The sequence below is a fragment of the Dipteris shenzhenensis genome, chromosome 12 (assembly GCF_047967505.1).
Source record: "Dipteris shenzhenensis isolate YYH24624 ecotype China chromosome 12, Dip_SZ_1.0, whole genome shotgun sequence".
NCBI lineage: Eukaryota > Viridiplantae > Streptophyta > Polypodiopsida > Gleicheniales > Dipteridaceae > Dipteris > Dipteris shenzhenensis.
This window is the reverse complement of record NC_141607.1, coordinates 39,753,645-39,781,641: the sequence shown is the minus strand read 5'-3', so window position 1 is coordinate 39,781,641 and position 27,997 is coordinate 39,753,645. Positions and strand designations below refer to the sequence as shown.

Below are 27,997 nucleotides of genomic sequence, written 5' to 3'. Positions count from 1 at the left end.
TCGTTTAATTGACATATTTTTGTAAGCATTGGGTTTGCCCAAGAGACACCGCGGGTCTTTAGAAACTGAGTATAGCTGCTTATGCTTGGGCATTGGTGATGACATAAGCAATGCTATGCTTTCTAGGTATGTCTACCTTTTGTTTTTCAAAAATTTTTGTTAGCTTGTTTTTCTTCTCTTTTGTTTCTCTTTTATTTTCAATCTATAAATTTGAACTTTAGAACAACAAAAATTTGAATTTGTACGATTGGTTATATTATATTCTTACAAAGGTAGGTGTGTGTCCCATGTTGGAATGGTCACTTCCCCATCTATAAGCCCCCATATGAGGAGAGCGTTGGGGAGGGAGACCTAGGGCAGAAGATGCCCAGAGAAGAGAAAGGGAGGGGGCTGCCACATGGGCAGCACCTCACAGCCAAGAGAGAAGAGATGGCTGCCACATGGACAGCAGCAAGGCTGTCATGTGGGCAGCAATGCTCAAGACATACCTGGACATGGCCCCACTGTACGGATCAGTACGGACTGCTGCAGGGCAGTGTACAGCAGGTGGCGGGGCAGCACAAGAGCTTGGCAGAGGCACAAAAGGTGGTGGGACAGGCCAGGACCTGTATGGACAGGTATGGCCCCTTATACAGTAGCATGGCGGGTGTCTGCAGGCAGGGACACGACCTGCAAGCAGAGCTGGCACATGGCGCAGCATAGCAGGAGCAGAGGCGTGCCTTGTGGGCAGGATTGCGACCTGCAGAATGGCCTTGAAAAGGGCGGGACCTATTGGCTGGACCCTGCACTGGAAGGCGCCAGCAAAGGGCCCTAATGGGGCTGGTTGGGCTGAGCCAACCAGGTCGGTTGGGCCAGCCAACCAGTGTAGAATCCCGTAGGATAGAATAGATGCATCTTGCAAGAGGTGTGAGAGCACAATGAAAGAAAGATGGTAGTTCTCTATTATGGATTGTGAGAGAGAGGACTCTCTCTTATAGAAAGGGGGAGAAGGTAGTACCTTCCCTACATAAGTGGCAATCAGCCCCTACATCAGTGGGAATCAGTCCCTACATCAGTGGGATTGCCTTTGTCTTACATCATCACTTAGGTCACACACTAGACACATCATAGCACTTGATGTGCCTTTACAACACACACAAACCACATGTGACTCCCCTAGATGCACACATGCACCATAGAGCAAGCCCTTGATCATACTTATCCCAACATACCCCCCCTCAAGGGGTCGCCTCTTGCAGTGTCAAGGATACATCTAGTCTCATAGTTTCTCATGCCATCTCATGGTGGTCAAGGATAAATCTATGGCTAGGATCTCATGCTAGCAAGGGTTCCCAAGGGTGTGAGGTTCACAAAAATGGGATAGTCAAAACACATATCACATGGTCTACATCATATGGTGACCAGAGGTGATTTACAAAAGACATAACATATTCTTTTTGGAGTACTACTCCAGGCAGAGAACCTCAAAATTTGACCAAGTGATGATAAACAAAAAAGTGCTTAAAAAGCATAGTCTTCATAGGAGGCCTCATCTTGTGGAGGCACATCAACTGAAAGTAGATTGGCAGTTTCTGACTTTGTAGTTGCTTCCTTTTTGACTTTACAATACTTTTCATGGTGATTGTTTTTGCCACAATGTTTGCAAGGATTGATCTTGAAGCAATCTTTTGAGAGGTGATTAGTCTTCCCACAATGTCTGCAAGGTGAAAACTTACCCTTTTGAGTTTTTATGGCATAGGCTGTGTCATTGCCTCTCCGGAGTTCCATGTGCCTTTCTTCTTCTTGAAGAGCAATAATAAGACCTTGAAGAGTAGGATTAGGAAGATTTTTCAAAGTGGTAACAACATGATCATAATCCTTAGGCATACTTTTGAGCAACACTGCCATTGCATCATCTGTAGTGATTGGAGAGTTGATAGAAGCAAGTTGAGTCATGAGACTCCGCATGTGATTGACATGGGCAGCCAAAGCAATGCGCTTCCTGCATTCTGAAATGTCATGTCCAGGCTTGTGATAATAGTTGCATGTTTTCTTCTTTGACGTATCTGCTGTATTTTTAGATGCATGGGAGGAATTGCAGCTGCTATGTGCAGATTTTGGCTTGCCCATAGGCTTGGAAGCCTTGCCTCTTCCTGTCTGCTGTGAAGCAAATGCATGATCAGGAATAATGGCTTGTCTATTAGCTCTACTTTGCTCTTCCTGCAAAAGCAAAGTAACTAGCTGATCAAAAGAATAGTGGTCTGGATTACCCATGTCCACTAATCGAAGGGTTGTAGCAAACCCTTGATATGTATCTGGCAGTCCATTCAATGTGGTACTGACAAGCTGTGAATTTGGCACCACCTCATCAATGTTGGCAAGCTGTTCCATGAGGTCCTTCACCTTTGTCAGGTATGCATCCATAGAGTCACCTTCATTCATACTGACTTCCTGTAATTGCCTTCTCAAATATGCAACACGAGCTTCATTGCAAATCTGATAGAGAGAAGCCAATTTATCCCAAGCATCCTTTGCTGTCCTGCAAGACCGGATGTGTGGAATAATGATTCTCTTGCATGATAAAGCAATACATGAATGTGCATTGGCATCTCTTGCATCCCATCTTGACTGTTCTTGATTTGGAAGAGCAGCAGCAGGAGTGCTAGAGGAAGAGACATCAGGAGGAGTACCCCCTGTGGAGGGACCAACAGTAGAGGCAACCACTGTGGCATTGGTTGGCCTCAGGTCAACCCCAGAAACAATATTCCACAAATGCTTTGCAACAAGAATATGTTTCATGAGATAAGACCACATCGGATAGTTGGTGCCATCCAACTTATCATCTTCACGAAGAACTCCAAATAAATCTTGATTGTTCCCAGCCATAGCAAATGTGATACCGTGAAAGAGACCTGAAAACCTTAAAGCCTTAAGGCTATCACTACAAAAAGCTGGTTGTCCAAAAATGACAACAGATATTTGCAAGTTTCCAACCCAAATCAAAGGGCAAATGCAGATCTGACCCAAATTTGACTGTGGCAGGCAATGTTCACTGCAAAAACAGCAAATCTGGCTAAAGCCTCAAATTTATTGAGGGCAAATAGGCCAAAAGGAGGGCAAATGCAGAAAAGCCCCAAATTTTGCTGAAATTTTTGCAAATGTAAACCAATGTATGCAAATCTGACTCAAAGTCCTGCAAAAGTGACTCAATGTCCTGCAATCTGACCCAATGTACTGCAAACAAACAAGAGATTGCAGACCAAACTCCAAAGCCCCAATGTTCTTGCAAGAAATTGCAACCAAAGAAAGGTGAAATGAACTGAAAGCCCCAAAAAATACCAATGTCCTGAATGTGACCTTGTACGTGCAACACTTGTATGGAGATCTCGAAAGAAGTACTAGCTGTACGGACAGCTCAAGTAGAGTGTACATTGATTGCACGGATCAAGTACACCGTACGATGTACGGTGTATGGTTGTACGGTTGTACGTTGTACGGAGATCTGAAGTCCTACAATTGTATGGAGGCTCCCACGTGCAGGTACGGAAGATGTACGGAGTGCAGTACGACGATCAGTATGGATAGTACGGTGATGCAGGTACTGATCTGTACAGCGGCGCAGGTATGGTGGCTCTAGTACGGGACGGACAAGTACGGCGCATGTGCGTAATAAGTACTGTGTACGGATCAAGTACGACGTACATCGCAGGTGCATCGTACGGGACGCAAGTACGGATCAGGCGGTAGGTACAGTTGTCGTACCGTACGACTGTACGGATGAAGGGCAGTGAAGTTGAAGAGAGCTGATGTGAGTCCAAGTGCAAGAGAAGACGAGTCAAGCCCCGCTCTGATACCAGTGTAGGATCGAATGAAAGAGAGAGAATGTAGGTTGCAAAAGAGTCGATAGATTAGCTGTCACGTCAAAACTAGGATAATAGGAAAAAGAGAAGTATAAGGTACAAGTACCTAGACCTAGGACTAAGTGTCACATAGGACTAAGTGTCCTATGTGGCCTAAAAGGCACTAACACTACAAGTGCCTTTATTTATGCCTACAAGGCACATACCATGGCCTATAGGACATCACTAGAATCACCAGGAGATGGCCTACACATTGGGGGTGAAGGAGAGTGGAAGGTGAGCTACAGACTGAGTTCCCTAGAGGCTAGACCTTGGCTGTCTTCTATGGCAGCAAGGTGTTGTGATCATCATACCTTCTGGAGCAGCCATTCACAAGCAGGTTGGAGTAGTGGAACAGCTATCTTGGGGCCTACATTCAGGAGGACCAAGGGGACCTGTGTGCTGTAGACAAAGCTTGGCAGGGGCTGCTCACCTAGGCTGATTCACAGGCAGTAAGGTGGAGAAGAACGGAAAGTCTACAGACGCTCGAGGTGGAGCACGCGGGCTCGAGTCTAGAGATAACTGGCAGATAGGAGAAGGACCTTGTGGTAAGATCAGAGGACCTATCTCTTTTGTATTGTGTCAATAGTTTTGGACGGAAATATATTATTTTGGTGGTTTCTCTATCTGGCTGGTTCATTGTCTATTGATGAGTGTGCAAATCTATGTGATGCACATTAAGTAAAGAAGTTTGTGATTCCACACCCACATGCACACGCACACTGTGTGAGCTCCTGGGCATTACTATAAGTCTTCCGCTGTGAGTACCCTCTGTTGGGTCATTTCTAACATGGTATCAGAGCTCAAGTAGGAGGCTCACAGGTGTGGGTGCCTGAAGGCAGGGACCTTGTTGAAGGACGACCCTGATTCAAAAGCTCTTGGGAATCGACTTCCATGACTGGAGGATTGTGCCCTTGCAAGGAGGGTGACTCAGGTTCAGTCAGGTGCGTTTAAAGTTCGCAGTCCAGGTTATCTGGAGATGTACTTTTGTTGAAAACCTTGCCAAAGGAAGGACGGGTTGAAACAGACCCTTAGAGCATGGTGCTTGGAAGACTCCAAGTTGTTCACTTATTATGAGGGGGACAATTGGAAGATCATAGAGGCTGGTTGCTCGAGTTTGAAGGCGGAAACGTGACTGAAGGAGGTGGTACCAAAGACGGACCTGTGTACCAGGATGGTGTACGGAAGTGGAACCGGACCTGGCGGAGCAGGAGCCACTGGATGAAAAGCCAGGAAAAGATTTCGACATCGAAAAGTTCCAGAGGACTACGACCAGGGAGTTACTGGAGCATCTTCATTGACGTGTTGGCATTGGGCTTGGATGTGTCGGTGAGAGGGGGTGTTGGAATGGTCACCTCCCCAACTGTAAGCTCCCATATGAGGAGAGCGTGGGGGAGGGAGACCTAGGGCAGAAGATGCCTAGAGAAGAGAAAGGGAGGGGGCTGCCACATGGGCAGCACCTCAGCCAAGAGAGAAGAGATGGCTGCCACATGGACAGCAGCAAGGCTGTCATGTGGGCAGCACTGCTCAAGACCTACCTAGACATGGCCCCACTGTACGGATCAGTACGGACTGCTGCAGGGCAGTGTACAGCAGGTGGCGGGGCAGCACAAGAGCCTGCGGAGGCACAAAAGGTGGTGGGACAGGCCAGGACCTGTACGGACAGGTACGGCCCCTATACAGCAGCATGGCGGGTGTCTACAGGCAGGGACACGACCTGCAAGCAGAGCTGGCACATGGCGCAGCATAGCAGGAGCAGAGGCGTGCCTTGTGGGCAGGATTGCGACCTGCAGAAGGGCCTTGAAAGGGGCGGGACCTATGGGCTGGACCCTGCACTGGAAGGGGCCAGCAAAGGGCCCTAATGGGGCTGGTTAGGGCTGAGCCAACCAGGTTGGTTGGGCCAGCCAACCAGGTCAGTCCAGTCGGCCCAGTTAGGGCTGGCTGGTCGGTTTTATGACAGCCCCTTGGGGGCCTATAAAAGGAGAGGCCTCAGGCCTCACCTATCCAGCAAGTTCAGGAGCAGACAGGAGCAGCCAGAAGCCACTCCTTGGGCCTCACACTGGGGGTGAAGGAGAGTGGAAGGTGAGCTGCAGACTGAGTTCCCTAGAGGCTGGACCTGGGCTGTCTTCTATGGCAGCAAGGTGTTGTGATCATCATACCTTCTGGAGCAGCGATTCACAAGCAGGTTGGAGTAGTGAAACAGCTATCTTGGGGCCTACATTCAGGAGGACCAAGGGGACCTGTCTGCTGCAAACAAAGCTTGGTAGGGCCTGCCCACCTAGGCTGATTCACAGGCAGTAAGGTGGAGAAGAACATACTGGACGGAAAGTCTACAGAGCACGTGGGCTCGAGTCTAGAGATAACTGGCAAATAGGAGAAGGACCTTGTGGTAAGATCAGAGGACCACACCATTGGTGGGACTCTGGATCTATCTCTTTTGTATTGTATCCATAGTTTTGGACGGAAATATATTATTTTGGTGGTTTCTCTATCTGGCTGGTTCATTGTCTATTGATGAGTCTGCACATCTAATCTATGTGACGCACATTAAGTAAAGAAGTTTGTGATTCCACACCCACACGCACACTGTGTGAGCTCTTGGGCATTACTATAAGTCTTCCGCTGTGAGTACCCTCTGTTGGGTCATTTCTAACATCCCACGCCTCAATGATCGGATCTAGTCTGGAACACTAGTACAATTATTGGTCCAAGTCACAGAATCTTCAAAATCCCAAGGCACCTATAGAACCATCCAATCGTCCCCCTCAGAAGATAAGAACGGACCAAACTTTGTAAGATACCAAATATCGTGGGTCTATCTCAATCTGTTGTACAAGTAGTACCATTCGCATCCAACTAAGAGTTCTTGTACAAACACTCATCCTGAAGCGATATACTGAAATCTCCAATGAAGCATATTGAGGAGAAATACCTTGGAAACTCGGTTTGGTGTTACTTGCTGTTGGAGCAAGCTAGGTACATCGCAAATGTACCATCTTCTGTCGTGCCTATGTGTAAGCATGTATTTATGGTCCCCTTGGTGACTTCAAGCTTATGGAGCTCCATCGCTTAGTGAACTTGTACATCTCTACTATTGGTACTGAACTAGTTCTCGAGGATTATACAATGGGCCTTTTGTACGAGTTCATGCAGGAGCTTCGAAAGCTAACCTAGGACTGGTTGAGGATATAATTATAATATAGAATACATAGAGTCTTAATTCTGCACCATTGACTTTTTAATTTTTGTATTAGGTTGAGCACCGAGCAGCTCAATTGGTTGGTATATGTAAATGCCATCCTATGTCCCCTTGAGAAGTACAGATTTTCAGATGGATCTGATAGCATTAAGTGACTTGCTTTGATCTCCACTTAATGCTATCAGATCCATCTGCAAATCTGTACTTCTCAAGGGGACATAGGAGTCTTGATGACATGATGATGAAACCCTGATATGTCTAGTATTCAGCGAAGTCAAGAAAACGATGATGCCTACAACTTCTTGCAACAGGATATGCTCAAATTTTGGTGCTAGACACGTTTGATGGCTCGATCTCATGAATCATGAGTACTTTTTTCTACAAAGACCAACACATATACCTTACACGGCCTTTGGATTAGTGCAGGCTGTAGGCTCCAAAATCGGTTTGTAGTTATCAGTGTCGAGTATGAAGATCATGAGCAGAATTGCATGCAGCTGCATGAGCATCCTCATTTTGACGACGTCGATGTTGGAAAGGTCACCTCCCATCTGTAAGCCCCCATATGAGGAGAGTATGGGGGGGGTGAACCTGGTGTTTGAGAGATGGCCACATGGGCAGCATCATGGCTGTCATGAGGGCAGGGATGAGATAGAGAAAAGAGAGGAGAGGTGGTTGCCACATGAACAGCAGCAAGGCTGTCATGTGGGCAGCACTATTCAAGACATACCTCAGAAAATGAAGGGGAAGGTAAGGAGAAGAAGAACAACGGGGGAGAGAGTGAGAGAGAGCGAGAGACTCCAAACATGCGGGTGTGAAGTGATGAGCCACACCACAAACTCATAGGTTTTATTAGGATTAGGTTTTTCACCCTATGACTGTCTTAAGACAGTCATAGGTGTCATATCTTTAATAAAGGGGTGGCAATGTGCCTTTACCCCAACAACCTCCCACCTAAAGGCCAATGTGCCTAAAGGGGAGAAAAGAATAAAAATTACAGCAATATACAGTTACTGTATACAAGACCATAAAATAATAATGGTCTCATCCTAATCCCATGATGTGGCGGCAATGTGCAAACCGCTCTGTAGGCAAGCTCTTAGTGAGCAAATCTGCAGGATTATCATCAGTATGCACCTTCACAAGCTCAAGTCGCTTGTCTTCTAGTACCTCCTTGATGAAATGATATTTCACATCTATGTGCTTGGTCTTTTGATGAAAGACCGGATTCTTTGCCAACATGATAGCACTTTGACTATCACAATGCAAAACTGGCATATCTCCTGTAATGCCCAAATCTCCCACTAGCCGAGTAAGCCATATTGCTTCCTTGCAAGCCTCAGTGGCTGCAACATATTCAGCTTCAGTAGTTGACAGTGCAACACATTTCTGCAACCGAGACACCCATGATATAGCACCTCCTGCAAAAGTGAAAATATAACCGGTAGTAGACTTCCGGTTATCTGCATTCCCTGCATAGTCTGAATCTGTAAAACCATGCACCAATGCATTTTGCCTACCATAGCATATGCACAAGTCTTTGGTACCTTTGAGATACCTCAAGACACCTTTCACTGCTTCCCAGTGCCGCTTGCCTGGATTTGCCATATACCTACTGATGACTCCCACCGCAAAAGCAATATCCGGACGAGTGGCAACCATGGCATACATCAAAGAACCAACTGCAGATGCATACGGAACCTTGGCCATCTCAGCCTTATCATCATCTGATCTGGGGCTGTCCTTACTGCTGAGTTTTAAATGTGGAGGCAACGGGGTACTAATAGACTTCCCCCCTTCCATTTTAAACCTCTGCAGTACTTTGTCAATGTACTCCTTTTGTGACAGAAACAAAAGTCCCTTGGACCTGTCACGAGTAATCCGCATGCCAAGAATATGGTTTGCATCACCCAAGTCTTTCATGTCAAAAGACTTATGCAGTTGTTTCTTCAAAGTACTAATCTCCTGCTGAGATTTACTGGCAATCAGCATGTCATCCACATATAGAATGAGTAGCATCAAACTGCCATCCTTTGCCCGTTTGGTGTACAAGCAATGATCGGTCTCACACCTATGATACCCTTGGGACTGCATGAAGGCATCAAACTTCTTGTATCATTCTCTTGGTGCCTGCTTGAGTCCATACAAGCTCCTCTTGAGCTTACACACAAGCTGCTCTTTCCCTTTAACAGCATATCCCTCTGGCTGACTCATGTAGATCTCATCATGGAGATCTCCGTGAAGAAAAGCAGTCTTCACATCCATCTGACATAAATCCATGTCCTCATGAGCAACAAGAGCTAACACTGCTCTCAAAGTAGTCATCTTGACGACAGGGGAAAAGATCTCATCAAAGTCAATGCCCTTCTCCTGCTTAAATCCCTTGGCAACCAATCTGGCCTTATACCTCGGTAAAGCATTTGAATCCACTTTGACTTTGTAAACCCACTTGCATGGCAAAACTTTTCTGCCTGCAGGTAGCTGCACCAAGTCCCATGTATCATTTTGAAGTAGGGAGTCCATTTCTGACTGCATGGCTTTCTCCCACTTCCTTTTCTCTGTTCTTCCCATAGCTTCCTTGAAGCTGGAAGGCTCACCACAATCTGTCAGCATGATAAAATCAGCCACATTATTGGCTCTGGGAACAAACCTGGCAAGAGGCCGTTGTACACGGGTGCTCCTCCTAACAAAATGTTCCGGATTAGGCTGCTGTCCAGCCTGTTCGTCATGCATGACGGGTGGCTGTACCACTATATCTGGCTGTTCTACAGCCCCATCTGCTGGCATATCCAGTGGTGCATCATTGGCAAAATTATCTGGCTGATTTTCAGCCTGTATACCCTCTTGAACAGGGTTATCTGCAGCAGCCTGCTGCTGCATATAAATGGGCATTCTTTGCTGTCCAACATCATCATAAATAACCCTCCTGTATTCCACAGGTTGCACGGGTTCCTTGTGTACACTATCCTCTTTAAAGATGACATCATTGCTGCGTATAATCTTCCGTTTAACGGGATCCCATAACCTGTACCCCATTTCACCTTCGTCACCATAACCCATAAAGATGCATCTGATAGACTTTGGCTCCAGTTTGGTGCGCAGTTCTTTGCGTACATGAGCAAAGCACTCGCAGCCAAACACACGTAAGTGCTTGTATGAAGGTGGCTTGCCAGACCACACCTCCTCTGGCACTTTCAACTCCAAAGCCTTGTTTGGCGACCTGTTAATAATGTGAACTGCTGTTTGCACTGCTTCTGCCCAAAAGCCATGGGGTAATGCAGCATAAGACAACATACATCGAACCTTCTCCTGAATAGTTCGATTCATCCGCTCACTTGCACCATTTTGAGATGCATTATGAGGGGCTGTGAGTTCCTGTTTGATGCCCTTAGCTTCGCAAAACTGCACAAAAGCATGTGACACATACTCGCCCCCATTATCGGATCTGAGGCATTTCAGCCTGCGACCTGTCCGATTCTCAACCTGAGCGACAAACTTCTTGAAAGCATCTAAGGCATCGCCCTTATGCTTCACGAAATAGACCCACACTTTGCGTGTGGCATCATCAATAAAAGTAATAAAATACTTTGCACCCCCTAGTGATAACTGTGGCATCTCACACAAATCAGTGTGCACTAGATCAAGCGGTGCTCTATTCTGGGGAGTTCTCCTCTTATGAGGAGTCACAGAATGCTTGCCAAATATGCAATGATCACAAGTAGGCAAATCTGAAAAAGAAAGAGACGGCAGATAACCCAAACGTGATAGTTCTTGCATTCCTTTAACGGACATGTGTCCCAACCGGCTATGCCACAAGGAAATCTTTGGCAGCTCGGTTATGGCAACAACATGATTACCTACACTGGAAACATAAAGAGGGTACAAGGTATCACTCTTATAACCCTCAGCCACTACAACCTGGCCATCAGTAATCACCCATTTGGAATCCCCAAATGTGGTGTGGTAACCACTGTCATCCAACAAGTCAGTGCTAATCAGATTTTTCTTGATTTGCGGCACATGGCGGACACCATCAAGCATAAATATGCGTCCATCAGGGAATACTATCTGTATACTGCCAATCCCTGCAATCTGACATGCATAGTTGTTCCCAAGATGAACAACTCCATACGTACCTGTGTAGGAAGTAAACCACTCCCTATGAGGAGTAACATGAAAAGAAGCACCTGAATCCAAGAGCCAGGTGTGCATGTCATGGCCATCAATAACCAAAGTATGTGCAATTACAGCAGAAGAGCATAAAACATCATGTATGTCACTGTCACTATCCTCTGCTGCAACATTCACTGCATCCAAGTCATCTGCCTTGGCCTTGCCTTTGCCTTTGCTTCCACTGCCTGCATCCTTTGTTTCAGCCTTCTTGGCTTTCTGATCCCGTATGAACTTGAAGCACTTAGACTTCACATGTCCCTTCTTGCCACAATAAAAGCATTCAATATCCTTTTTGCCACGGGACTAACTGCGGGATTTGGACTTACTAGCAGATCTCCCCTTCTGCTGAGTCCTGCCTCTATCTTGTACCTGCAAAGCATTTGAAGACTTGCTGCCCGCATTATTCTTCCTGCTCATCTCCTCCATAAGGAGAGAGCTCTCTACATCAGCATACATAAGAGTGACATTTGAATTAGACAGGGTGGTCTTGAAAGTGTCCCAACTCTCAGGGAGGGTACACAACAAGAAAGTAGCCTTGAACTCCTCATCAAGGTTCAATCCCTGTGCAATAAGCTGTGTAAAGATGGCATTGAACTCACTCAAGTGTGAGGTCATAGCTGTACCTTCCTTCATGCGAAGATCAACCAGCTTCTTCAACCAATAAACCTTACTGGCTGAACTCTTTTGGGCATATAACTCTGCTAGCCTCTGCCATAGGCCATAAGAGGTCTTTTCAGCCTGAACATTGAACACAAGAGTATTAGAAATAGTAAGCATGATAGCTGCCCTTGCGGACAAATCAAGCTCTTCCCAGTCATCATCTGCCATGTCAGATGGCTTGACACCCTTCACCCTTATGGGCTTAGAAATCTTCTTTAACAGAAGTACATTCAAACACTGTTCTGCCCATAATGCATAATTGTGTGCTCCTTCCAATTTCTTTATGTTCAGAATTGATGATTCACTTCCCCCTTATGCCATATCAGATAAGGAAAGTCCCTGACTCCCTGTAAGTAAAAAAAAAATGACTGAATAAAGTTCTGATTTCTCAGAAAAACCCGCTCTATCAAGAGCCAGAAGCACTCACAATAGTGCTGTTTTTACTGTCAAAAGGATCTGCAGCAAAACAGTAAATGTCCCTCCAGTCACTGTACCTTCTGACACACTGTACCGTGCTCAAATAGGCATAAAACAGTAACTCCAGAATGCTGTAGCTGTTCCACAAGCGCTTTAACAGTGCATCAACAGCTGACAAAGCACAAAACACTGCTGTAAACACTGCTGCACTGCTGTCCTGATCACTTCTCCCACCTCAGATGAGGTATTGCACTGATTTAATATGCATAAACCACTTGGCATACACTGTTTTGTTCACCGAAAAGAAAAAAAAAAAAGAGCTCCAGACACTTCAGCCTGTCACAAAACCTGCAACAGAAAATGGGATAAATCCCAAGCAATTACCCTTCTGCCAAGGGAATAAAATGCATCTGAAGATCTCTGACAGTAACCCAAGTGCTCTCAAGCAAAATCTGGGCAAAAGCCCCTTGATCTGACACTTGTACCAAGTGAAAACAACCTCAACAATGAGGGATAAGGCATACAATGTGCAAATCTCTCTGACAAAATCAACTAACAGTGTAATGCAAATACTGCCCTGTGTAGAAATGACATACACAGATCCAAACGTACAAACACTCAATGAGGAACCTTTTGAGCACTGTCAACGATGGACAGTTAGGGACCGAGTAAACTCGATGCGCCCTGGCCAAGCGTGGCTCAACTGAGGTTCTCTGAGTGTTGCACAAGAAATGTGACCTGCAAGAAAATGTCACCTCCACACTGCGGAAATCGAGACAAATGTGTGCAGTCTGGCACCACACTACCTCAAGGCATACAAAGCATCAACTGCCGGGCAAAAGCCCTATGATCTGCTCACCCGTAAACTGAGATTCAAACCCAGTAAAAGCATATATCCTCTGTCAGATGCATAAATCCCGATATCTGTGCACAAGTCCTCCTCCAAGCAGGAGGGAAATAAAAGAAAAGTACTTGCTGTATGTACTTCACGCAATACAATGCACCTCGGGAAAAGTCCAAATCTCCTCGCTGTACCTGCTGTACTTTTCTCGAAATTCGAGATTTTCTTCTTCTTCCTTTTCGAATGCTTCCTAGGCTTGCGTGCCTAGATGCCTGACGTTGCTCCCCGAAAAAAAAAACACATCCTTGTCGCAGTTTCCAAGGAACAGTACGGCGACGTCCGTACAGTACGGACGCCTGTACGGAGTCCGTACGACAGTACGGACGGCCGTACGGCCGTACACGTGCGCGCCTGCGCGCCGCCCTGTTCGAAGCCCGAAGACTGTAGCAGCTAGCAGCTGCTGTGCAGCTGCCGGCGCGGCTCGGCGCCGCCCTACTGCAGCTCGCCCTGCGCTCCTGCCCGCGCCCTGCGCTATGCCCGCGCCCTGCACTCCTGCCCGCGCTGTCCCGCTGGCCCGCGCTGCGCTGCCGCTGCAGCTGCCCGCGCTATGCCCTGGCTGCTGCCCTTGCTGTCCCGCTGGAGCTGAAGATAGGTAGAGGGGGTGGGTAGGCAAGGGTAGAAGGGGAAGAGGCTCTGATACCAGTTGAAGGGGAAGGTAAGGAGAAGAAGAACAACGGGGGAGAGAGCGAGAGACTCCAAACATGCGGGTGTGAAGTGATGAGCCACACCACAAACTCATAGGTTTTATTAGGATTAGGTTTTTCCCCCCTATTAGGTGTCATATCTTTAATAAAGGGGTGGCAATGTGCCTTTACCCCAACAGAAAATAGTGGCACAAAGACACGTGGACATTGAGGACTGGCTAGAGCATGAACTGCGCAAGGATGCTGAGCTGAAAGACTGCGTTGACATGGTGCTGACATCAGCAACAGTACGGACTGTCTGCAGTAGGTGTACGGAACTGTGGCAGGTGTTTTCAGGGCCTGCACATGGCCAGGACAGAGGTGGGACTGTTGGTGCAGGAAGGCGCCTGCATGGAGGATATGGAGGGCTTTATGCCCTGGAACAAAGGCTGAAAAAGGGCCCAGGAAAGCCTTTATATAGTGCACTGGTTGGGCTGGTAGGTGCAGCCAACCAGTCGGTTTTAGGGCAGACAGAAAGTTGGCCAGGAAGGGGGTCTGCCAGTCAGTTTTGCAGCAGCCGTTGGGGGCTATAAAAGGAGGTCCTCCAGGCCCTCATTCATCATCATCTGTTGCAGCCAATCCACTGGCAGAAGGAGCAAGCAGCAGGGCTACCTTTGGGCCTACATTCAGGAGGAGAAAGAAGTACCTTGTGCTGCAGACCTAGCTCACAGCAGGCTGCCCACCTAGGCTGGTTTCCAGACAGCAAGGTGGAGAGGATCATTCTGGACGGAAAGTCTACAGACGCTCGAGGTGGAGCTCACGGGCTCGAGTCTAGAGATAGCCGGCAGATAGGAGAAGGACCTTGTGGTAAGATCAGAGGACCACACCAGTGGTGGGACTCTGGATCTATCTCTTTTGTATTATGTCCATAGCTTTGGACGGAAATATATTATTTTGGTGGTTTCTCTATCTGGCTGGTTCATTGTCTATTGATGAGTTTGCACTTCTATTCTATGCACATAAGCTTAAGAAGTTTGTGATTCCACACCCCACACCACACTGTGTGAGCTCCTGGGCTATTCTATCAGTCTTCCGCTGTGCGTACCCTCTATTGGTCGATTACTAACAGTTGAGGCAGAGATGAGTCTCATGAGATTGAGCAAGAGCACCCATGGAGCAAGTTGACGTACAAATGGAGGAGGGTGTTCAAGTTAAGAAGGATGCAAACAATCTAGACCTGTTAGAGGAGTCATACTAGAAGTGAGTGAGGGACTGGTTTGAGGACACATCTGTTGATCATAGTGACGAAAAATGCTATAGCAGATGTTGGAGTAGGTCTTAGCTTTAGAGTTTCGGCACTCTGTTTAGGCTGCAGCCTAGCTAGTTGCTAGTTATATGTATTAATTTTTCTTATGATTCATGAACGTATGATCTATGGATGATCTATATTTCATATATATTTTGATTCTTGAGCCTTCACTCTTGTGTATTTTAAACTTAAATCTTGATTTAATCGTCTATCATATGTACATACTACAGTTTGTCACGTGTGTGCACTGTGTGTGTGTGTGTGCACGCGCGCAATCATTTGAAAGAAAAGAAGAAAAAGAGAGAAAGTTATGAAAATCTTCGAAAGATCGAAGAGTCTATGAGGCTGAAAAAATAAGATACAATGAGAAAAAACATGAATGAGTAGGGCCACTAAGTGGGCATCTACCCCCCAAGATGAATACTAATCTCTGAAACCCATGAAAAAAAGCTAGTATGTGGTTCGAGGAACCAGATTCACTGGGCAGGTGAGAATGGACAGGAGGGTCTAAGCCGACAAAGGCTGTGACACTGGCTGGCATCACTAGAGATAACCCTGTTATAGAGCGCTACTATCGATCAAGCTACATGGTCTTTTGTGGTTGCGGCGCAATAGCTCTCCATGGGATAAGTGACACTATCACTCCTGTTGGTTGTGTCACCAGGCCAACAAACATGGAGGGTCTCTTTCCAGGTCTTGATTGCATCCTTGTTGGTGCAGAGACGAGACACACGAGGAGAGAGCAAGCACAAAAAGCTCGAATGATTGATTAATTCAGAAGATGTGACTAAAGTCACATCATATACATGGATAAGGTTGTGTTTGCTAAGCACACCTTGCAGGTCACATGGAAGTGTGCCTGCCAAGCTCGGGGGAAAAAACCTCCACTAGTGGGAGTAAAAAGTGCCCCGGGCCTACACCTAAGGTGTCACCCTACACTACCAACACATAGGTGCTAACAAACCCCCTTGGAGTGAAGTGGTGACAGTGTACAAGCAAATGTGATATCAATCACCAAAAGGAAGTAAGTTCAGAAGCTTGCGAAAGCCTTGGAACTTCTCACGAGACAATGCTTTGGTGAATATATCTGCCACATTGTCATGTGTAGGCACATAGATCATGCTGATTTCTGAGGCAGACAATCTCTCTCTGACATAATGATAATGAACCTCAATATGCTTTGTGCGAGCATGGAAGACGGGATTCTTGTAACTGCCAAAGCACTCCGACTGTCTGTAAAAATAGAGGTAGCAGACTCCTGTCTCATACCCAAATCAGCAAATAATCGCCTGAGCCAAACACACTCAACGGTGGTTGTGAAAGCTGCCCTGTACTCAGCTTCACAACTGGAAGTGGCCACGGAGGGTTGCTTCTTACTCAACCAAGAGATGCATGACTGCCCAAAGTAGAAGCAAAAACGTGAAGTGGACACTCTTGTGTCAAAGCATCCTGCCCAATCGGAGTCACAGAAAGCATGCAGCTGTGGATCAGCCCCCTTGGGAAAGAATAAACCAAGGTCCATAGTACCGTGCAAATAGCGGAACACCCGCTTAACAGCCTGCCAATGCTTGGTTCCTGGGCAATGCATGAATCTGCTCTATAAGGAGACCCCAAACTGAATATCTGGCCGTGTATTGCATAAATAAATCAAACAGCCCACAGCCTGCTGGTACAATGTCTGATCAAAAGCATCCCCAAAATCTTCAATGCTGAATTTCATCCCAGTCTCCACAGGAGTTGCAACTGGCTTGCAATCTTGGAAAGAGAACCGCTGAAGCAACTTCTGGATGTACTTAGTTTGTATCAGAACAATACCATCATCCCGCTGTATAAACTGAATGCCCAAATAAAGATGCAAAGGGCCCAGATCACTCATCTCGAATGAGGAATGTAATTCAGCCTTGAAGGCTGCAATATTTTGCTCATTGGGGCCTGTGAGCAGCATGTCATCAACATATAAAACAATGACCAAAAAAACATCCTGAGTCCTTTTAACATAGAGGGTACTCTCAGTTGGACTGTTGCTGAATCCCTGGGCAACCAAATATGTGTGCATCTTTTCATACCAAGCTCTAGGTGCCTGCTTAAGGCCATACAGAGCTTTGCGAAGCCTGCACACCAAGTGTTCCTGTCCATCCTGCACAAATCTACGAGGCTGTGTAACATAAACCTCCTCATGCAAGTCTCCATGTAGGAACGCTGTTTTGATGTCCAACTGATGTACTTGCCATCCATGATGGGCTGCCATGGCGATCATGCATCTGATAGTGGTCATGCGAGAGGTAGGGGCAAAGGTTTCATCAAAATCAATACCCTTTTGCTGAGCATACCCTTTCACAACGAGTCTTGCTTTGAAGCGGTCTACTGAACCATCAGCCTTCTGCTTAATCTTGTAGACGCACTTAGTACCAATGGCCTTTTTGCCTGGAGGCAATTCAGTTAAGTGCCATGTTTCATTTTGCATGATGGAATCATATTCTGAATGCATGGCTGCCATCCAATTACTGTCCTCTGCAGCATCCTCAAATGCTAGAGGTTCTTCATCATTGCATGTGCTCTGAAAGGCATAATCAGTAAACAACCCAGATGCATGATGAGATTTTGCACGAGTCCTCGCAGGTAAAGGAGTATGTAACCTGCTGTCCCGTAATGTTTCAATCAGCCACCTGGGCACCCGTTTGGATGACTGAATGGCTGTCCTTTCCTCATCAACTGCCTGGTCAATATTTGCCTCATCTATAGGCATATGTGGTTCAGCCACAATAGGCTGATTAGTTGCTGTACCGGCCTGCGTAACAGCATGGGGAATCAAACTGGAATGTTCTGAAAATGAGGGACCTTCAGTTGTCATGGGCAGCATTTGTTCAAACACATCCCTGGAGTAGACATCAGGCTGTTTTTGACAGGACAGCAATGGCTGAGTGGAATCCTCAGCAAAAATGACATCCCTGCTTGTAATAATCCTCCTGCTGGATGGATGATACAGCCGATACCCTTTGCTTTCAACACTGTATTCCACGAAAATGCATTTGAGAGTCTTATCATCAAGTTTAGTACGATGTTGCTGTGGCACATGTGCATAGGCCAAGCAACCAAATACTCTGAGATGAGCAATAGAAGGCTTCTTACCATGCCATGCCTCATACGGGGTGAGATTATGCAAGGCCTTTGTGGGACATGTGTTAAGTACATAATTTGCACACATGAGAGCTTCCATCCAGAACCTGTTGGGCAAACCTTTGCCTTTGAGCATACATCCACCCATCTCCATTTCCGACCTGTTTTTCCTTTCAGCGAGCCTATTTTGCTCTGGGGTGTATGGAGTGGTACACTGATGGATGATGCTTCTCTCTGCAAGATATGCATGAATTCCTTGGACATGTATTCTCCCCCTCTATCAGTGCGAAGTGTCCCCACTTTTTCTGAGGCATAATTCTCAACCTGAGTAATAAAATGTCTGAATTTTGTAAACACCTCTGACTTCTCCTTCAATGGGTAGAGCCACGTGAAACGAGAGAAATCATCAATGAAAGTGACAAAATACAGATATCCCCCAATAGATGGAGTCCTCATAGGACCACAAACATCACTGTGTATAAGCTGTAATCTACGGACAGCTCTGACAGTCCCATCTTTGGGAATCGGTGTGCGATGCATCTTCCCCAAGATACATCCCTCACATACATGGCGAGTCGGAGTATGTATGTGTGGCATCTCGGACACCATTTCATGGCTGTGTAAACGCAGAAAACTTCTGAAATTGAGATGGCCAAGCATGCCATAATTCAGCATTTGCCAACTGTGATGGGGTGGTGGTGAATAAAGCATCATGCAAAGCACTCTCATAGTGATCAAGTCTGTAAAGACCGTGGCATAAAGTTCCAGAAGCCACAATTGTATCACCATCACTAATGTCATGTACGGTGCATCTATCATCCAAAAACTTCACCATTAAGCCACCACTGGCAATGGCTGAAACTGAAAGCAAATTCTTTTTGATGCCAGGCACCCATAGCACATCAGAGAGTGTAAATGCACCACCATTTGCTGCGGTAAGTACAATCTTTCCCACTCCTTGCACAGGATGGGAGGAGTTGTTGGCACATGTCACCGTGCCTCCATGAGAACCAGCTGCATAAGATGTAAACAAATCCTTCTGTGAGGTAATGTGCTTGCTAGCACCACTGTCAAAATACCATGCATTGGCATCACTCACAGATAGGCATGCATCATGAATAGACGGATTGTAACTGCATAACATTGCAAAAGCCCATTCCTCATCATGGGAGGATGTATAAGTGTAATTTGCAGCCTCTTTGTTATCGGACTTGGGGACATTATCCGTCACTGCCATGCTGGCCCCTTTGGTCTTTTCCTTCTCAAGCCTCTTGCGACATTCATTAATGTAGTGTCTTGGCTTCCTGCAATAGTTGCACTTCCCCTTTTTCTTGGGTTTATCACCCTCTTTTTCATACTTGCCAGATGGCTGGCTTGCATCTTTCTTGGGCTTGCTGCCCCCCTGAAATGCAGCCTTACCTTTGCCTTTTTGGCTGGCAATAAAAGCCTGATCAGCCACACGCATCACGGTCCTATTATATCTGGACTGCTCCTCTTGCAAGAGTACAGAAACAAGCTCATCGAAGGTAATTGAATTGGGATTACCCTTCATCATAAGCCGCATAGTAGTGGACACATTCTGATACGTGTCGGGGATGGCCTGCAACATTGTAGAAACCAACGAGGCATCCGGAATAATCTCATCCACAGATGCTAATTGCTCTCGTAAATCCTTTACCTTCGTGAGATAATCATCCATGGAATCACCATCAAGCATAGGAAGAGTCTCCAATTTCCTCTTCAAGTATGCCACACGGGCTTCATTCTTGACTTGGTACAACTTTGCCAAATTTTCCCAAGCTGCCCTTGCTGTTTTGCATGACCGGATGTGAGGAATAATGCTTCTTTTAACAGATAATGCAATCAAGGCATGTGCATTGGCATCTCGGCCATCCCATTGACTCTGCTTTGGAGTAGGTGATTGTGATATCTCTATAATCCGAGATGACTCACCCTCTGATCTAGGTGAAGGAGTATTTGTTGGTGCATGTGGACGCAACTGAGTGCCATCCACAATGCCCCAAAAACCTTTGGCCACAAGCAAATGTCGCATCATGTACGATCAGAGAGGATAGTTGGTCCCAGGTCGGGCACACTCATAAGCAAGGCCCTCTCTCTCTCTCTGCCATGTGACATCAGGAGATGTTGACCTCCAATTTATCTTCTGCAGAGAGCAATCCAAAAACATCCCTTTCTGCCATTGCAATTGCACAGAATATTCCCAAATTTCTTCAAGAAATTGTACTGCAAAACTGAAAGCCCCAAATTTCGAGCTTGAAATTGCGATCAGAAAGGGGCAAATTCACTAAAAGCCCCAAATTTGCAATTTCTAAACAAAAGCCCGAAATTTTAGACCAAATCTGCAGATCTGTCTACAATGTTTGATTTGCAAGTAACTGTGAACCTGAGAATACCCAAAATGACAGCAAAGAACTGCAAATATCTGCACAAGTACCACGAGATTTGTTGGTACTGGAACTGTACAGAAGCAAGACTGACGACCTGCTGTACGGAAGCAGAAATGAAGGACTGACGACCTGCTGTACGGAAGCAGAAATGAAGACTTGCTGTGCGGAAGCAGAGCCTGTACGGAAGCAGGAATGAAGACCTGCTGTACGGATTGTACGCGCAGGTACAACTGCTACGTACGGCGATGATGCAAGTGATGACTGCAGCAGGTAGATCAGGTACACGATGGTACGGCAGGTACGGCGACGATTACACAGAAGGTACAGCAGGTACCACACGTATGGCAGATACGGAATCAGGACCTGTACGCAAATAGGTACGACGACTTGTTGTACGGTGTACTCGTGCAGGTATGGCAATAGCAGGTATAGTGCCCGTACGGAAGGTACGGCGATGGTACGGACGGGGCAGGAGTACGGCGTAGACACGTACGTGCCTTTAGGCTGTATGGCGCACTTGCAGCAAGCTGTACGGCAGAATCATTCGAAATGTGCGGACAACGATTGTACGGATGGCATGCTCCAATGAGAATGCAGCGTACAGACAGAATGCAACAGGAAGAAGAGCACGAACTATCCGGGCAGGTGGAGCTTGGGCTGGAAGCAGGAGCTCAACGAGGCTCTGATACCATTTGTTGGTGCAGAGACGAGACACACGAGGAGAGAGCAAGCACAAAAAGCTCGAATGATTGATTAATTCAGAAGATGTGACTAAAGTCACATCATATACATGGATAAGGTTGTGTTTTTTGCTAAGCACACCCTGCAGGTCACATGGAAGTGTGCTTGCCAAGCTCAGGGGAAAAAACCTCCACTAGTTGGAGTAAAAAGTGCCTCGGGCCTACACCTAAGGTGTCACCCTACACTCCCAACACATAGGTGCTAACAATCCTCTCCTCGGGAATGCTGGTCTATGCTATCTAACTGGAAAAATTCAGTAATCATCCTCTGGTTGGACTTCGACTAGGCCTCAGATCTTTCATTGTATCATAAGTAGCTGGCCTCTTTGCCATACGGTCTTGTGAAGAACATCACTCTGTGTCTCTAACCCGGATGGACCAAGACACTAGAGAAGGGCTCGAATCCATCTTTGAATAGACAATGATGGTGACTCATATTACATAGGACATCTTAATGAAAACTGCTCCTCTTCCTTAAGCTCTTGTAAGTTGCATAAAGTGCAAATGCGGCCATCCCAAGGGATGCTCATTGCCTTTAGGTGCACTTCCAGAACCCATCGATGAAGGGTGGCTATTCGATACACTTTGTGAGGCCGACAACCGTGTATGTAGCATCCTTCTGGCAACCGATCGACGGAGATTCGAGAGGCTTTAGGTGGTTATGTGCTCTGGGATGATTTGAAGTAAGCCCTCGGTCCCTCATCAAATAGTACAGTCAACGTTCTCTTTGTCCCCACTCCAGATTGATGCCATCTTCTTAGACGGTGACAAATCCTCATAGGGTTTGGACCTTGCCTAGCTGGAGACTATCGAGGCTGGCACTAGTGTCATCCAGATGGCTAGTCAAGGGTGGGGTTAGCACGGCGTGGTATGCACGCATATCCAGATGGTTTGCCAGTCATTGAATCTAGATGGACCGCCTCCCCCTCCCCCTCCCCTTCCAGTACAGCTTAGATGCATCGTCCCTCCAAGTCCTGTGAGATGAGATTGACTGCATCATACGGTCGGTCTACTCCATCTCTATATGCCACGGACTTGGGGAGGGAACAAAGAGTTCCCAACCAAGATCAGTTTACTATGACCACTTCCTTAGAGTTTCATCGGATGAAATGATTATCATACCCTAGTATTTGGAGGTCAGTCTCATGCATTGAGGGAGAGATGTGGGTGTCATCCCATCAGTTGAGGATCGAGGTAGGGAGAGCTACTTGCACGCCTAGAGAGTAGCGGATTTACAGGTTATGCACATTGGCAGAGGTGGAGATAGAGCACTTCTTATGTACTTGCCCAGTCTACTATGAGATTCAAGGACGGTACCATTGTCTCTTTCAGGAGGGGGCGGGGTTCGGGCCACTCTCTCAGTTGATCAATTTTCATGACTAGGTTTGTGTTGGCCTCTATATGATGGAGATGTGGTGCCTCAGAGAGAGCTTATTGCAGCTGATCAGACAGCAAGAGTTGACGGTACCATAGGAGACGAAGACAGATCGGACACAGTGACATGTCACGGATTTCTATGCATTCGAGTCAGCCCCAGGACATAGTGGAGTAAGATCAGTGGGAAGAGACGACACATAGAGACACAGATACTTTGCATGATGTAGAGGGTAACTAGAGCACACACGATGGAGGTTCAGCCCATCTCAGCCCTCCTCAAAGGGAATTGTCCTAGCCGATGTGTCACTCTTGATATGGCCCATCGAAAATAGGGATCACGGAGACCATGTCCCCTGCCACAGCGAGAGACGACCCAACAGATACACACATACAATACATCCCACTGGAGAGCCACCGTGGCACTTGATTATGTATTTTTTGAGCACGAGTTTTGAGTGTTTGAGATTAGTAGCACTCAGCAAGGGCCTTAGCTAGCCCTTTGCCTGAGCCCACAGGGCTTTGATTGGTCATTCTTTGATTGTACTTTGTCTCATAGGTCTGTGAGGTCTCTCGAAGACAGTAATCTCTCTCTCTCTCTCTCTCTCTCATACACGTGTGTGTACGTTTGCGCACACACACACACATTGTGCTGACTGCTGACAAGGCATGAATGCAGCAGCCATATATTTTAGCATGCGATGGCATGATTTATATTTTTAATCTCTAGCTATGTCCTGGTCCAACCAACTTCTTCTGTCTATATTCTTTTGTGAAATTTTAGTATTGAGAATGATGCTAAACTGATGGAAGTATGTTCCTCTTCAACAGTTCTGGGTGAATTGAGTTTCAAGGATGTGTGATTAGCTCTGCTCTTAGGGCTAGCTTCTATCATGACCACCTCTAGATGAGATATATACCCGAGGTGGTATGCACCAAAATATACATGTATGCATGCACACAGTCGTACATATGCACAATGTCGTCCTTATGCACCACCATTATGAACAGCACGTTCCATGTATACATGAGCTTGTGGTTCATGCAGACAAAAGCGAAGGTACAGTTGCCATAGCACGTACTGCCATGTTATGCATGGCAATGTTCATGATTTAAAGCATTGTTTGTAGCATCCTTGAGTGCGATGACACTAATTTACGATGCCATTGTTTTAAGTTTGTGTTTATGGTGATGAATCTAGGCTTTTTGTAGATTTATATAACACCTTACACCTATCGGAACTGGAGTTTTGACTTTCTTGCATGCATAGAAGAATTGGTCCATAGGACCAGGGAAAGTGTGTGCTTGTGTACATGGCAGGGCTCCTATTAATACTTCAGTTTGGACTAACGTGAAGCTATAAAAAGTGCAGATGTGTAAATTCTTCATGCAGCAGCGGTGTCGGTTTGGTGACAACTGCCGTATGTCACATGGTGGGTGACCTAGCTGTTGTAGTTTTGTATGGAGTGACCTTTCTACGCAATCTGTCTGTCGTGTATGAAAGCATGTATCTGTCACATGGTAAGGTTTACCCTTGTGCTTAAGAAGTCAAAATCTAGTAAGCATGACAAATAGGAGATTCAAAGATGTTCTAGCTTTTGTGGGCATCACATGGAAGGATCACTGTATGCGAATGTGTTTGGGGGAATTATGTATGAAAGCATTTGTCAGACAGAGGCTGACCCTATAAAGAAAATTAATCAGGCATGATGAATGAGAAATAATCGAGTTTTGGGGAACGATCTGCATTTTTTTGGGAATAGCAGTGCCAGGAAAAGACCGCCCTTTAGTGTAGCACCAGCTGAAATTGAGAAAAAGTGGCTCAGATTTCGCCATCTTTAGAATACCGGTTGAGATTTTGACTAATTAAGTGTAAAAATGGGCAAATGTGTATGTTTTGAGGTGCAAAATGACTTGAAGAGTGTCTTTATTTTGATTGGTTGGGAAAAAAGTTTTCCGCTAGCACTGGGGGGTAGTCTTCATGCATTCATTTGTACTCTTTCTTCGTTTAGAGAGGATTATTAGTATTTCTGTATTTCACACGGAAATTAGTTTCCTAGTTTCCAAACACAGTTGTTCTTATTTGAGTTATGTTGATGTGCTTGGGCTAGAGAGGCAAGCTAGCATCCACAGGAGATGCTAGAAGATAGCGTTCAAAGACTTCTTGTTTTTTCTGTTTTTTCATATTTGTTATGGTAAGGAAGAAGCAGTTGAACAGTTTTTGCATTTTGGTATGTGCCGAGTTATTCCCATTATTTGTCAGTTTATGTAGCTTCCTTGAGTTGTACTGCACTTTACATATGGAAGAAGAGTGATTTCCTTTTAGATGGTGGCCTGACCCTAGGTCTAGGAACCAAACCATGCATAGAATTCTGACTAGTCTTGAGGGCTTTATGGCAGGATTTCTGGTTTCACTAGGTGCTTTGAAGCAGTTCAATCCACCGACATGGCAGCAGTCATCGGTTGGCTCCGCAGTTCTTGCATGTAGCTCTACGTACTGTCAAGGGCTATGGAGACGAGCGGAACTTGAATCTTGGGATGATACACTGCAATGTGGCACTGTTATTGTTGTCAATGATGGAAATCGTTTACAGGTTGGCATTGAAAATCTCTCTTTTTCGGAGCTTGCAGATGTAACTGATGAAGAAAGCTCGAGCTCAGAGGACGATGAAGGAGAATCTGAGGGAGTTGAGGGTATTGATGATGAATATGCAAGCTTTGGAGCAATGTTGGCAGTAGAAACAGGGCCTCAAACAGAAACAGTGACATTTGCAAATTGGGAGAAGCATACACGGGGTATGGCCTCAAAAATGATGGCAAGTATGGGTTATCGAGAAGGAATGGGGCTTGGTAGAACTGGACAAGGAATAGTGAATCCTCTTCATGTAAGGGTTTTACCAAAACGCTTGGCATTAGATTTCGTTGGTGATGTATTGCAGCGAGGGGAGGGTACAAGTAGAGCCAATGGTAAAAAGAGGGGCCGAGGTGGTAAAAGAAAGCGTGATAAGAGGCATGCTGAAGCAGCACGTGCTGCTAAAGCTGAAAAGGGAGAGTTTTCAGATATGTTTGGAATGATAAACAAGCAACTTGCTGGTCAGAAAGATCCTGAAGTTGAGGACATGATTGGTCGGGGAAAATTGCAAACCGAGAGATCAGTCAAGGGGAAAGCTGAGAAAGAGAATCGACGTTCACTGATTGCACAGGCAGATGAGGTAACAGAACTCAGAAGTAAAGTGGAAAAGCTGGAAGAGATGGCTTTACGCAATCGTAAAGACAAAGCTTTCCATGATGCTGTTTCCCGAAAGCTCAAGGAATCTAGAACGGCCTTACTTAGAGCTGAGGCACATCATGCATCTGCCAGTCTGGCAGTGCATAGTGAGGAGAAAGAAAAAAGGTGGCTAAGATTCTGACCGGACAGAAGGGTCAAGGTTTTCGATGAAATGTCAGGCCTTGCCTTTTCGTATTTTGGGCCATACAAGTATTTATGGAAGGCTGCTTGTCCTGAGAAGTGCAGATTGTTAATGCTCAAAAGGAAAGTGTATTATCATATGAGCTGGGGACTTTTTGTCCAAAATCAACTCCTCTATTCTGTCTCGACTGCCTCACACTGTGAACTTTCCAATCAGCAGATACAGAGCTGTCAATTCACGTAGAATATCAGTAGCTATGCAGTCGCCTGAAGCAGTCAGGATGCTCAACTGTTTACTGTTCCACCTAAGGCCATCTGTGATGCAAATAGTCCTCCATAGGAAATGGTTCTATATCTCCAGAAAATTTTTTAATTAAGTCATGTAACTGTGACCTCATCTGCTTACCAAATCGCTTGCTATAACTAGGAATGCTTGTCAAATTTATATATGCTCTTGTTTCTTGTGTACTATGGATTTTGCAAGAACACGAGGACTTGCAGGGATAGAAGCTGTCGAGCATTCCCAGTGACCTTCAGCCCATGATGGAAATTGAAGTAAGGGAGGCAAAGAAAATTATTCCACAGGTTGCAAAAAGGCTGCTGGTGCCCTTTTCATGAAGCAAGGTTTTTCCCCTTTCAATCCAGTATCTGTGAAATGTTACTTATCTTGTTTGGTTAGCCAATAATGGTGCAGTAGATGAGATATGTCTCTGAGCTTCTTGGTCACATAGGTGATACAACGCAGAAGGAAAGCCTGGCATGATTGACATATTGTGCCTAAGCATTTGGAAGAAGGGTATGATAGTATTGCTTTAACTGCTAATTTGGGGCCCATTAAAACCAATTTTAAGCTGGGATGGGATGGACCCTATTGGTTGGTGGAAGTTCATGACAATGGAATGGTTCAACTCGTGGACTTGGAAGGCAATGTGTTTTTTGAGTTGTATAATGGAAGCAAAGTTAAGCCATACCCAGCAACGCCTTCTTCACACATAGGGAACTCGGAGATAAATCACTCAGTTCACGATGCCTTGGTGATTTTTTCACAAACCAGCATGCCAACAGCTAGCTGTTTAATTGTGGTGGACCAAATGCATCGTGTCCCGTCCCACATGGAGTGATTAATATCAAGGGCTCATTAATGCAGAGACATCATGCTAAAGTAAGGGAGATCCATGCAACTACTGTTTTGATGGGCATTGCAGTCGTAGATTCTAAATGACTACAGTTGATCAGGAGCTCCACTGATCAAAACCAATACCAATTGCAAATTCCATTATACACAATCGTTATCATCTTCATTGTTTCCCAAATACTCTGTACTCTCGTTATTTCACCTCTGTCCATCACTTTGAGCTTATTGTCCTCATCAAGCCAATGTATTACTCACCTATAGCTTTCTTCAAACTCTTCTCTCCTTGTGTATAGCTTCATCATCTTTGTCGTGATGGCAGATTGTCATGCCTGTCCAAAGTGAAAGCGTAGCTCTCACGTTTCTCCTCCACACACCATTGAAGACTCCTCCGAGGATGTTCTCATTGGTATTCTTGTGTTAAATTGCATTCTCAAGTTTGCTCAGCTACCCTATAGAGGGATGTCTATGACGAGGAGCTAGCTGAGGAGATCCTAGATTCATATGACGAGAATGATCAGTCTCGTCATCAACACACATGTCAGGATTACTTTAGAAATTCTACAAAGGGATTTTCAAATGAAGTAGCAGTTCGACCCCAAGAAGATGGTAGATGCTAAACGATGTGATGCATTCTTTGAGGTGGGCAGTTACTCA

At 45.8% G+C, this 27,997-nt stretch overlaps 1 protein-coding gene and 1 pseudogene across 1 annotated transcript in view; one reads left to right on the top strand and one right to left on the bottom strand.

Moving 5' to 3' along the window:
* The window catches only part of LOC147896207 (zinc finger (CCCH-type) family protein / D111/G-patch domain-containing protein), a 42,088-nt gene extending 15,274 nt beyond the window's left edge, over nucleotides 1-26,814 (top strand). The window contains exons 3-4 of the mRNA XM_087383221.1: nucleotides 24,172-24,232; nucleotides 25,200-26,814. Coding sequence (XP_087239347.1) covers nucleotides 24,172-24,232; nucleotides 25,200-26,209 — 1,071 coding nt within the window. The 3' untranslated portion in view covers nucleotides 26,210-26,814. The remainder of the gene's footprint in view (nucleotides 1-24,171; nucleotides 24,233-25,199) is intronic.
* On the bottom strand, nucleotides 16,168-16,886 carry LOC147896208 (secreted RxLR effector protein 161 pseudogene; annotated as a pseudogene).
* Nucleotides 26,815-27,997: the final 1,183 nt, after the last annotated feature.